General features: G+C 41.6%; 1 protein-coding gene across 1 annotated transcript in view; it reads right to left on the reverse strand.

The window, feature by feature from the left end:
* Positions 1-438: 438 nt before the first annotated feature.
* The window catches only part of SLC27A6 (solute carrier family 27 member 6), a 51637-nt gene continuing 38478 nt past the window's right edge, over positions 439-13597 (reverse strand). Inside the window, exons 8-10 of the mRNA XM_075600203.1 lie at positions 11216-11313; positions 7417-7547; positions 439-1834 (exon numbers count right to left, since the gene is read on the reverse strand). Of these exons, the coding sequence (XP_075456318.1) occupies positions 1658-1834; positions 7417-7547; positions 11216-11313 (406 nt within the window). The 3' untranslated portion in view covers positions 439-1657. The remainder of the gene's footprint in view (positions 1835-7416; positions 7548-11215; positions 11314-13597) is intronic.

Here is a 13597-nt window from a genome sequence, read left to right on the forward strand (position 1 = left end):
TGAATCTGTCTACTGGTTGGAAAACTGAAAACAAAAAGATTACAAAAAACACTTATTATTTATTAAAGAAAAAAGTCAAATTAAAGCAGAAGTTCACCCTAAACACATATCTCTTTACATTTAGTACTTTAATAGACCAATTATTTACCTTTCCAACACTGTTTTCATTTTTTTAAATCTAATGCTCGTTTTTCAGGATATACGCACATTTGAAATATTAAGTGCCTGTACAGTAGTTTAAAATGGAGCTCTCCCCAGAGCCCAGGGTAGTCCAAAGGTTACCAAAATGAATAGGCACAAAAAAAGTATTGAACTATACTCAAGTGACATTAAGAAGTAATAATAACACACAAAGAACAGGAAAATAACATTTCATGGTACGGCCCTTTTATCCGTGGCAGTTTCCCATAACGTCATATAGTCAGAAGCCAAACACTATTTTGCAGCAAACAAAAGGTCTTTAATGTTACAGTATATAACATTAACATTTCAAACGTGAATTGATTATGTCAATGCATTCACATCAAATAACGGCACAGAGACAAATGTAGCCAACCCCACCCAAAAATAGCAAACCGTAGCCCAGATTCCTATTATCATAAAAAATATTCTTAGTAAAAAAAATGAGGGTCATAAAAAATATAGGGTCATATCTGCTAAGCAATGCTATTGCCAAAACACCTTCTGTGCTAGAACACACTATACGACCCCATACAATTGAATAAGCCATACCTTTATTTATTTAGTGCTTTATAAAAATGTTTTACCAGGAAGGAACACATTGAGAGATACCTCTTGTTTGCAAGTATGTCCATATTTACTAAGCAGTCTTACTCCATAAAACACATTACAGACTATTTACTTGCACAAGCCATAATGGGCCATACTTATGAAACTGTGCAGGAAAAGAGTCTTATGAAGTAGCACTACTTAGTGAACATCGCCCGTAGCGTGGTAAACAACCATCCAAAGATGACATACTGCAACCACATGGTTGATGTAAACAGTGAGATTATGTCAATCTCAATAAGAACAATATTAATAGTGATGTTACTAATCCAACAAATATGACATTGGTGGTATAGATTACAGGAAAGAAAGCAAACTGATATCATAACAGTCATTTATTACTTATTATTTCAGTCAGTTCCGATAAATCACTATTCTCCAAACAAAATCAGATTTTAGAAATGCAGATTTGATTTCCCAGGCCACCTATAGCTAGTCTTTAATTTACATGGTTGTAATGGTGTATAGAAATACTGTACAGTATATGCTCTGTTTATCGATATAGTGCATAGCCTTTTAGCAGTTAATCCTGGTGAGAAGTGCATCTACCCATCTAACAAGCATGAGGAAAGTGCTTCAAAATTTTAAGGGCATCAATGTGGAATTCATGGCTAGGACTATCCATTGCCCACCTCAAAGTAATTGTCTTTGTAAGTCAATGTTTATATGCAAGAACATTATATAAAATATTTTATAACAGCCAATATTAATTTTAGAGACGCAAAAAGATCAATTCCTAATAAGCTTGTACTGACAGTGGTTAAGACATTACAGTTTTTGTATTTTCTTGACTTTAAAAGGATGCAATCTTAAAATAGCATTAGAGTCTTAAAACAGTAGTTATATATCCCAAGCAGAAAATAAACTGTTAAAGTTTTATCTGGCCAGATATGATTCTGTCATATATGTTTTTGGTCAACGGGACATACGATTTTTCCAAATCATCTAAGAAAAAAATTGGATCAGGTATTTTTGATGGATTGAAGCCTTGTTCCACAAGACAGAATTTTTTTTGTTTAAACGTTCCAGTCACCTCCATGTTTTCCTAAAAACAAACAAAAAAAAAACAACAGTTTGATAAGCCATGGTTATAGGGATTTGATTATACCCAATTTTCCCTTAGTGATTTTGAGCTGTTCCAAAGTTGTTGTGGGGCTTCTGTACAAACTATGGTTTATGTTTAAACTAAGTGTTTCCTTTTGCGCCAGATCCTAAAATTGTACACATTTAATTTGGCTACATATTGCAAACAGGTTCTCAACGCACAGTAAAACAAAACTGCAAATATCCTGTATGTATGTATGTCTTTATTTATATAGCGCCATTAATGTACATAGCGCTTCACAGCAGTAATACATGTGAAAATCATATAAATAACAAATAATAAACATAACACATAATGGGAACAAGTGCTTCAGACATAAAAGTAAAATTTAGGAAAAGGAGTCCCTGCTCCAAAGTGCTTAAAATCTAATTGGTAGGTAAGAACGTACAAAGACAGTAGGAGGGCGTTCTGGTAAGTGGGTCTGCAAGGGGCCAAGGTTTATGTATGAGGTGTAAAGTATCAGCCACGGAGCTACTCATATGCTTCCTTAAGCAGGTGTGTTTTAAGGTGGTCTTAAAGATGGATAGAGAGGGTGCTAGTTGGATATTGAGGGGAAGGGCATTCCAGAGTGGGGCAGTCAGTGAGAAAGGTTTAAGGTGGGAGAGGGCTTTAGATACAGAGGGGGTAGAAAGAAGACTTCCTTGAGAAGAACGCAAGAGTCTGGATGGTGCATAACGCGAAATTAGGGCTGCGATGTAAGGAGGGGCAGAAGAATGTAAAGCTTTAAAAGTGAGGAGAAGAATGGAGTGTGAGATGCGGGATTTGATCGGAAGCCAGGAGAGGGATTTCAGGAGGGGAGATGCTGAGACAGATCTAGGAAAGAGTAGAGTAATTCTGGCAGCATCGTTTAGGATAGATTGTAGGGTATAAAAGAATGGTGAAAAAAACGGAGCACAACTTGGCCAAGAATTGGTATAGACAAAGACCAAAATGAAAGCTTTATTGAATTAAAACATAACAAAAAACGGTCCTGGCAGATCCTCTGACGCGTTTCATGCACTGGGCGATTTGTCACGGCTTTTTCACCATTCTTCTATCTATTGAGCATGCGCCTGGATGCACGCTGTGCTGGAGAATATCGGATGCTTTTTTCTACTGTTCCTGCTTCTGCGCTCTAGGAATTGAGCAGACTTCAGTTTGAGCCCAGCTACGTGATGCACGGCTGCTTCATTCGGAGGTTCCAGTCACCACGACGACGCTCGCACCACGTGACAGCGGACGCAGATGGAACCTCTATTGGAGCTGTACCCGCGACTACCGAGGTCTTATGGAGGAGGACTCATCATTTACCTCATTTCCTCCGCACTGCTACGAATGCGGCTTGGCGGCACTGAGATGATTAAGCTCCCTCCTCCTCCCTTCGGTTGTTCTTCAAGCGACTAATCGGGAGTAATATACGCAACTACATTGTGCTTATATGGTTTAGCCAGTTGCTCCCAGGCTGTAATACAGAGTTTATGTTGATACTTCACAGGGGATTGAGTGGTACTACTCAAATAAGTTACTGACATTATTTATTTATGCTCACTAAGGAACTCCAGCTACCAAGATTGTTTTACATATGTTCTCTCATTGAGCTCCGACTCTATTAAGGGCTACCTTTAGCTCTGACGAACAGTTCAATTAGATTGTAGGGGAGACAGATGAAAGGCAGGAAGACCAGACAGCAGGAGGTTACAGTAATCGAGATGGGAGAGAATGAGGGTCTGTGTCAGAATTTTAGCAGTGGAGCAACAGAGGAAAGGGTGTATCTTTGTAATATTGTGGAGAACAAAACAACAGGTTTTAGCTACCTTTTGAATGCGAGAGGAGAATGTGAGCGAGGAGTCTAGTGTGATCCCTAGGCAGCGTGCTTGTGCTACTGGGTGTGTGAAAGTACTTCCAACAGTAATGTGGAAGGAGCTAGTAGGGCCAGGTTTGGGGGGAAATATGAGGAGCTCTGTTTTTGACATGTTAAGTTTAAGTCAGCGTGGGCCATCCAGGATGATATAGCAGAGAGACATTCAGAAACTTTGGTCTGTACAGCAGGTGTAAGGTCAGGGTTTCAAAAGTAAATGTGTGTGTCATCAGCATAGAGGTGATATTTGAAACTAAGAGATGTGATTAGGTCACCTAGAGAGAGAGAGTATAAAGAGAAAAGAGGTCCCAGGACAGAGCCCTGGGGTACCCCCACAGAGCGATCGATAGAGGAGTTGGCAAAAGAGACACAGAAATTATGATGGGAGAGGTAAGAGGAGATCCAGGATAAAGCTTTGTGACGACTACCAAGAGTATGGAGAATGTGAAGGAGAAGAGGGTGGTCTACATTATCAAATTCTGTAGAGGTTGCGTTATATGAGCAGAGTGTAATGACCTCTGTCTTTGGCAGTATGGATGTCATTAGTTATTTTAGTGAGGGTTGTTTCAGTGAAGTGAGCAGTGCAGAAGCCATATTATAGAGAGTCTAGGAGAGAATAGGTGTTGAGAAAATGGAGCAAGTGAGCGAGTGCAAGATGTTTAAGGAGTTTAGAGGGAAAAGGCAGGAGGGAGACAGGCCGATAGTTAGAAAGACAGGTAGGGTCAAGCTTGCTATTTTTGAGTAGCGGTATAACTGTTGCATGTTTGAAGGAGGAGGGAACGGTACCAGAGCAGAGGGAGGAGTTAAAAATGTGTGTGAGAGTAGGGATTATAGTAGGAGTAGAGGTTTTAGGAGATGGGAGGGAATGGGGTTAAGAGGACAGGTGGTAGAGGGAGAAGAGTACATCAGCAGCGACCCATCCTCCTGAGAGTTAGGAAGAGGCTTAGGATGGGAGGAGTATACTGAGGGGATGTCCTGAAGTATGGATTCCACCTTTTCCTTTAAATAGTCAGCTAAGTCCTGAGGTGAGTTGGAAGAAGAACAGGCATGGCAGTGCCATGTCCTGTGACTGCTTTCAATAGTGGTGACCATTTTGGAGGAAACGGGAGTGGAAGGATCCTCCTCCATTTCCTCCTCACAGGTTCGATTGCGACCTGGGCTCCATGTGAATGAAGAATGCGATCTAACGTGGAAAAAACAGGCACTTTGAGCATGACATAGTCACTGTCATGGGGCCTCCAGAGTGCCAGTGCACATGATATAGTGACCAGATCCTGGGGCACTCAAAGGGTTATAAATAGTTTGTAGTTGCAATATGATATGTATTTGACCTAGAACAGTGTTTTTCAACAGGGGTTACTAGGACATCCTGTGACGGGATAACCAGGCTTTATAATAAAGGTTAAGTCCACTTGGTTCACCTGAACTGTGTTTTGGGGGGCCTAGAGTGTCAGCTCTTGGACCCGGGTATTGTGCATTACTATGCGTGCATGCGTGCATTACTGTGACTGTGTGCAAATTATGCATCAATAAAGATTTTTCTGTGTTTCGCCTTTCCTGGGGTGCTGGGACCAGAAGATTTCTAAGCTGTGAGTTTCAGAGTAGGTTTGAAGGAGAAACTTCTTTCAGATTGCGTCTATATAGCGGGGTTCCAAAGTTAACGGAGATCCCAAAAATGTACCCAGGAGATTCAGGTTAGATTCCTGGCTACATTGAAGTGCAGTACTCTGGTCAAAACCCTACCATGAAAAGCGTTCTTGCGACTCACCACTAGGAGGTCCTGCTTCAGCCCAGACCAGAAAAGGTAAAAGGAGGGAAAGGGTAACTGAAACAGTCAAGGGGTCCCTAATATAACAGGAGGGGCTGCCCAGTTCTTACCCTGGTCACCCTAACTCGGTTATAAGGAGTTTAGGGTTTACTCCAACCCAAAAATAAAACTGAGGGTTTTATTAAGATAAAGCTGAGAGTGATTTCTTGTGTGTAAAAGTGTTTAAAGTCAGTTCTAAAGTGTGCAAAGTATGAGGCTAGTGAGTGTAAGTACTATATAACTCACTCCATCCCTGACACCAGAACAGAGATTTATATATTTTACCACACATAACACAGGACACAGTATATTTTATTAAAGAGTTATATTTAATAGGTATATGTACTGGTAACCTGTAAATGAACTGTGGGATTTCCAAGTCATGGATTACGGGCAGACCAGATGGCTACTAAGCTTGGTGCCTATGGGTCTGTGCAGAGTCCTGACTTGAAAGCCTCAGGGATGCCAAGGTGTTAGAACAGGAGGGGTACTGCTGTTTTGCTTGAGTACCCGCATCCCAAGCTAACACGGGGCTATCCGGCCACCATTTGGCAAAGCCTGGAAAGCGGATGGGCTCAGTATGCAAAGAGGCAGAGGTGCCAGGTTAGCCCATGCCCCTTGCAGAATGAAAAAAAAGGTGCCCACCCGGCTTTAAAATACCAGCAAATCGGGAATTGGCTGGCAGGAGAATTTCCATGCCATGGGTTGAAGGACAAGCTGTGGGACGGCCTGTCCCAAAGTGTATAAGACAGCTAGTCGCCATCCCAGAACGCTCTCTGTTGTTCTGTCTTTTGTGTTCCATGTGTTCCTATGTGGTTCTATGTGTTCCCAAGTGATTCCAGAAGTCCAATGTGCCATAAGGGCAAGAACGGGTCAGACTGGACCCAGAGACGCCTTGCGGAGATTGCAAGGAAAAAAGCTGCAGGACTTTTTAAACCGGAATATTTTCTAAGTCCCCACTTCAGAACTGGACTGTTTTAAAGACTTTATTTCAACTAGGAAAGTCAGTTTGTCAACCCCAGACCCCCAGTAAGTGTATCTTCTTCTGTCTATTGCAATTCAATGTGTGTTTGGCTGTTTTTAACAGTTAACTCCTTATTTGCCTTAGCAGTTGGTAAAGCATTGCAGGTAGTGTAGTTTAACTTGTGTATTAACACCTTTATAGCCCTTAGTGGTCAGCTAGCCATGACTAGCTGACCACTTGGACTACTAAGGGATTGCTAAGTAGTTAAATGTGAAGTGTTTAATGTTTGATCCCTTATTCCATGTTCATTTAGCTCATCTTACTTATGTAATGGCCATATTATACATAGGTAAGAAAGGGCTAAAACCAGCCAAGTGTAGGGGGAAAAAATATGCTGTATTTGTTGTGTTAGGCCGGTTTCCGATAAATAACGAGACTTGATGACTAGCTAGTGGAGGCGCGGCCATGATGTCACGCGGCTGGTTCGCCCTCATTGTCAGAACCGCCGCCGTGACGTGTCCAATGCTCGCCCGCTGTGCCAGAAGACAAAAATCGTGTCTTTTGGCAAAGGCGGTGCGCATCGCAGCTAGTGTGCCCACACACGCTGACTGGGGCCTGCCCCATAGAGGGCTGTGCCTTGTGTGCGGCGCGCACGTCGTTGCGCGCCACGGCCAACAGGGACAAAGCCTTATGGAGCTGCATAAGTAAATATGGCCCATTTTAACTACAGGAAAACTAGTGGAGATTGGAGAATAATGGATTTTAGTAGCAGTTATTTTTCTTGGCATTCATTTTTTTAAACTATTGTAATGCATGATTTGTTTATATAATTGTGCAAAATAGCACATACACACAGTAGATATATTTTGCATATAAATTGTATGGACAATGATAGAGAGTATATTGAAAAGTACCTGTAGCCTTAAAAAACGAGGATAAGCGTAGCCAGGTAGGTAAGTTACAACGTGTTCATAGATGCTCTTAACATCTAAAGATTGCTCGGGCATTAGAATAATTGATGCCATTCCAACTTTTCCCTCATGTTCTGAAAAACAATAGACACAAAATGAGTATAGAATGTAAAAGAAGGTAAGACAAACCATTACTGCTACCTAAAACAGAGACAAATGTAAAAATGTTAGTCCATTTGAGTTACAATCATGTGAAAAAGAAAGTACAGCCTCTTTGAATTCCATAGTTTTACATAGGACATAATAACAATCATCTGTTCCTTAGCTGGTCTTAAAATTAGGTAAATACAACCTCAGATGAACAACATCACATTACATATTACACCATGTCATGATTTATTTAACAAAAATAAAGCCAAAATGGAGAAGCTATGTGTGAAAAACTAAGTACACCTTATGATTCAATAGCTTGTAGAACCACCTTTAGCAGCAATAACCTGAAGTAATCGTTTTCTGAATGAATTTATCAGTCTCTCACATCGTTGTGGAGGAATGTTGACCCACTCTTCTTTACAACGTTGCTTCAGTTCATTGATGTTTGTGGGCATTTGTTTATGCACAGATCTCTTAAGGTCCAGCCACAGCATTTCAATCGGGTTGAGGTCTGGACTTTGACTGGGCCATTGGCATACCTTGATTCTTTTCTTTTTCAGCCATTCTGTTGTAGATTTGCTGGTGTGCTTGGGATCATTGTCCTGTTGCATGACCCAATTTCGGCCAAGCTTTAGCTGTCAGACAGATGACCTCACATTTGACTTTAGAATACTTTAGTATACAGAGGAGTTAAGGTCGACTCAATGACTGCAAGGTTCCCAGGTCCTGTGGCTGCAAAAACAAGCCCAAATCATTACCACTCCACCACCGTGCTTGACAGTTGGTATGAGGTGTTTGTGCTGATATGCTGTGTTTCGTTTTCACCAAACCTGTCGCTGTGCATTATGGCCAAACATCTCCACTTTGGTCTCGTCTGTCCAAAGGACATTGTTCCAGAAGCCTTGTGGTTTGTTCAGATGCAACTTTGCAAACCTAAGCCGTCCTGCCATGTTCTTTTTAGAGAGAAGAGGCTTTCTCCTGACAACCCTTCCAAACAAACCATACTTGTTCAGTCTTTTTCTAATTGTACTGTCATGAACTTTAACCTTTAACATGCTAACTGAGGTCTGTAGAGTCTTAGATGTCACTCTTGGGTATTTTGGAATTTCTCTGAGCATTGCACGGTCTGACCTTGGTGTGAATTTGCTGGGATGTCAACTCCAGGGAAGATTGGCAACTGTCTTGAATATTTTTCACTTTTGAATAATCTTTCTCACTGTAGAATGAGGGACTTTAAATTGTTTTGAAATGGCCTTATAACCCTTCCCAGATTGATGGGCAGCAACCATTGCTTCTCAAAGATCATTGCTGATGTCTTTCCTCCTTGGCATTGTGTTAACACACACCTGAATGCTCCAGACCAGCAAACTGCTAAAACTTTGGCTTTTATAGAGGTGGTCACACTTGCTGATGATCAATTAATCAAGGGCATTTGATTAGCAGCACCTGTTTGCTACTTAGCATCTTAATTCCTATGGAAGCAGTAAGAGTGTACTTAGTTTTTCACACATAGCTTCTCCATTTTGGCTTTATTTTTGTTAAATAAATCATGACACGGTGTAATATGCCATGTGTTGTTGTTCATCGGAGGTTGTATTTACCTAATTTTAAGACCTGCTAAGGAGCAGTTGATTGTTATTATGTCCTGATATGTAAAACCATAGAATTCAAAGAGGGTGTACTTTCTTTTTCACATGACTGTAGATATATATAACTTGTGGTAAACTGCTCACCAATGTATATTGATAAATAAGGTTAGTGATCAAAACACAGCCGGTGCAAAGGAATGGTGATAGCACACAAAAACAAACAAGGAGATCACGAGGTCTCCCAAAGATCCCTATTTATTGCACAACAAGGCTGCTGTAATGTATAAGGGTATAATACTCCCTGACAAATAGTCTAATGAGCTGTATGTGGTACACGAAGTAACCGCTCCCGACACTGTAGGAGGACAGTTGCCACTAAAAAGCCTATTGCAGGCCAAAATAATAAAGTTTTATTGGTTCAAAAACAACGACGCATACTCTAATCACCATAAAAACAATTAAAATAGAAGGGTGATAGGTAACACCAGAGGAAATATGGTGGACAATCCCAATACAAGTAATCAAATATTCCCTGATGGTGGTAACTAGATCGTGTTGAGGGTGGGAGGTTATTAGAGAGGTATCTATACTGTGCGACGTCAACGCGATGACCTCATTCCCGACGTACGTTTCGTGCTCGGGGCTGGCACTTTCTCACCTTGACACACACACACACAGTAGTTCTATACACACACACACACACACATCAGCCGCTCTACACACACACACACACACACACACACACACACACACACACACACACACACACACACACACACACACACACACACACACACACACACACACACACTGCTGCTACACATACAACAGCACAACACACACACACACACACACACACACACACACACACTGCAGCCACAATAAAAAATGGAGCCACTTACTAAACTTTGCACTCTCCCCCCACCTCTACACACAACACAGCACAGCACAGCACCTCTACACCCCCCCCCCCCACACACACACACCTGCACCTCTATACACAACACAGCACCTCTACAAAAACACACACACAACACTGCACCTCTATACACAGCACCTCTACACACAACACAGCACTTCTACACACACACACAAACTGCTGCTACACACAAGCTACACCCATAAACACTGCTGCTGACACACACACACACACACACACACACACACTGGAGCTGTATACACACACACAGCAACTCTACACAGATATACAACACAACAGCACAGCACATACACACTGCTGCTGCTGCACCCATAAACACTGCTACTGACACACACACACACACAAACTGCAGCCACAAACAAACTGCAGACAGCCACTTACTTATTTGCTGACTCTCCCCTCCTCCCCCCCCCCCATTTCAACTGAATCTGCTCAGAAATCTCAGTCAGCTCGGGAGGGGGAGGAGTCAGCCCGTGGCTGATACTTCCTGACCAATCCTCTGCCCTGTCTCAGAGCTGTTACTTTATTCTGACCTATCCCCTGCCCTGTCTCAGCTGTTCTGAAAGCTGATTGGCTGGAAATAAACACATTGAAAACTACACTTTGCAAGCTGCTAAAATTCCGGGCATTACTGATTGGATAATGCCCGGAATTTTAATCAATCAGAGAGCAGGGATTTCAATAATGCCTGGAATTTTACAGCTTTAGCCTATAATATTAAACAACAATTTTAAGAACAGAAAAGAAAAAAAGAGCTTGTACAAAGAAGTAACATGGTTCCTTTACATCAAGTGTTGTTTAAAATAAAATGCTTAGATTTAATTAAAAAAGAATTTGTCATGATATTCTGAGAACACTAGATGAACGTGTAAAAGGTTTCCGAAGGAACGGCCCATCCCAGCAGGATCACACTTAATATACACTAACTTTTACTGTTTCAGATGGGCCTGCAGACATGAAAGCAAAGAGGTTTAGTTTTATGGAGTGTGTCATATTTGCTGCCCGGAAACCAATCTGGGTAGATACTGTTAACATCACTCTACATTGATATCACACATACTACTGTATGTGTAAATCACGGTTACACATTTCTAACCCAAACTGCAAGGTAGACCCTTACCTGGAACAGTCACTCCATAGACATTTGTTTCTTGTATGAAGTCCAGCATCCCAATAATATCCGAAACTTCTGTGGTAGCTACGTTTTCACCTTTCCATCTAGACAAATGTAAAATGTTTTACAGAGTGCCAATAAGTAATCCCTCGGGTAATTTTGTTCAGAAGGAACAACAAATCTAAAAATAATCTGCACTCATGGTGCTCCCCATTTTACTGAATCATTGCCATGTAATGACAGGTAGGAATGTAGAACACTGAACAACTATTTCACTCTATGAAAAATACAATAGCTCATATTTCTGAAGAAGTCTAATGTTGTAAGACACTCTCCAGTGCTGGAAGATACTTAACAGCCCATTTACTTGAATGGGCTGTAAGGCTGCGCTTATAGTGCCGGCGACGCGACGTCGCGGCAAAACAAATGTATTGCCGACGTTTCGTGCGCTTATAGTAAGCGCGACGCGATGAAGCAGCGTGAAATTTGGAAGCCGGTCAAATTTGATTTTTCACAGGTTGTCGCCACATGTGACAGCCTCTGAACCAATCAATGGACAGGTCGCTAGCGATGTCACTGCAAAGCGAAATACAACTTTCACGGGTGACGTCATCCGTCGCGTCGCGCGCACTATAAGCGCGGCCTAAGGTGTCTTCCAGTGCCAGGCGGTGCCTCATGGCAGAAAATGCTGCTTAGTAAATGTGGCCCATTGTGTCATAAATGAAAACATTTGATTCTGGTAGATATAACTCCCTCTAAAACTACCAAATTATCTTTTAGTATTCTAAAAAAAAAATAAAAAAAAAAATAAAGGACTACACCGCACATACAGACACACAATGAAACACACACACACACACACACACACACACACACACACACACACACACACACACACACACACACACACACACACACACACACACACACACACACACACACACACACACACAGAACCTGCGGACACAATGTAGGATGATTGTAATATTAAAACCTTTATTGGTCCGTTATAAAATAGTAGTGGACAAACTAGAAGTGAAAACATTCATGCGATATATGTTTGCACTTCTAGTTTGTCCACTACTATTTTATAATAACGGACCAATAAAAGGTTATAACATTACAATCGTTCTCTATAACTGATGAGTGTTAGTTTTAGAGGGGAATCTTTTTTTTGTCCAGGCAAGTCTTTTCTCTATCTTCAATTGTCCCTGGCTCGGTCACACCCTAATAGACTGAAGCAAGAGCTTCTTTCCCTTCCCCTCCCCTCCTTTCCCTTGTTAAATTATATAGGACACAGATGTAGAAAGAAATATTGTTGGGCACCCAGACAACCTTGGCTTTGCCATGCTTTTGCTGGACATCCTTGGCTTTCCTGACCGTGTCTTTCTATCATGCTTATGACTGGGCCTTTCAGCTAGTCTGGTCTCTCAGAACTTAGGGGTCCCTAAACATCGATGGACCACATATCAACTTCAAGGGACAGTGCAGGTAATACCACATGCTGTTTAACACAACTCTGTACATATTTTTGTCTTGACAAACAGTAGAATACTGTATGAAGGAGAGAAGGAACCCAATATAGCACTCAGGTTCACACTCTGGTGGTGAGTGAATGTTTTAAAAACATAATCTTTATTAAACAATCAATTATAAAATATTGGTCGAGCGACGTACTAAGGGTGGGTTGATCCTAAATAAAGAACACCATTGGGTCTGGATCAAAATAATAAGTGTGTGCCAGATGAATTTAATAAATCACTGGTACTGGGTTCGCACAGTATTCCTGATGCGGACCTGTGTGGTAGGTGATTATTCCAGGTGTGTCCGGGTAAGTACTGAGATTGCAGGTCACAGAGATATAATATATAAGGTACTTAATGGTAAGCGTGACCTAACTGATAGACATAAAAAACAAATATATTATGTATATCAGTGGTAGTATAGTGCAATCAGCTAAGCTCCTCAATGGAGAAGTGTGTGTGCCCCTATCAGTGTCAAAATGACCTACGGTTAACCCTCTGCGTGCTATACTTAGGGGGTGTGTGGACCTATATATACCAGCGTGGTAGGAGTCAGAGGTAAGTATCCTGACTAAGGTCCTAAGGGTCAGTATCCCAATTGGGAGACGCTGATGGTGGGGGGCAAGCTGTTGACTCACACTATACAGAGTGATTTAAATGAAGCTGAAGGAACCTCACGGATGGTATACAGCACCCCAACACTGCAGGGCAGCTGTAGTATGCTGAAGGTACGTTCCCTCAGTACTGTTATGCCGGAACACTATCCCTATAAACACCTTCAGGAGGCTAAGAGTGACCGTCGGGGCACTTTTGTCCTGTATAAAAACGCACTCGCAGACTACTGCATTGACTCGCGGTCTCTGAG

Source organism: Ascaphus truei, chromosome 1 (genome assembly GCF_040206685.1).
Source record: "Ascaphus truei isolate aAscTru1 chromosome 1, aAscTru1.hap1, whole genome shotgun sequence".
Lineage (NCBI taxonomy): Eukaryota > Metazoa > Chordata > Amphibia > Anura > Ascaphidae > Ascaphus > Ascaphus truei.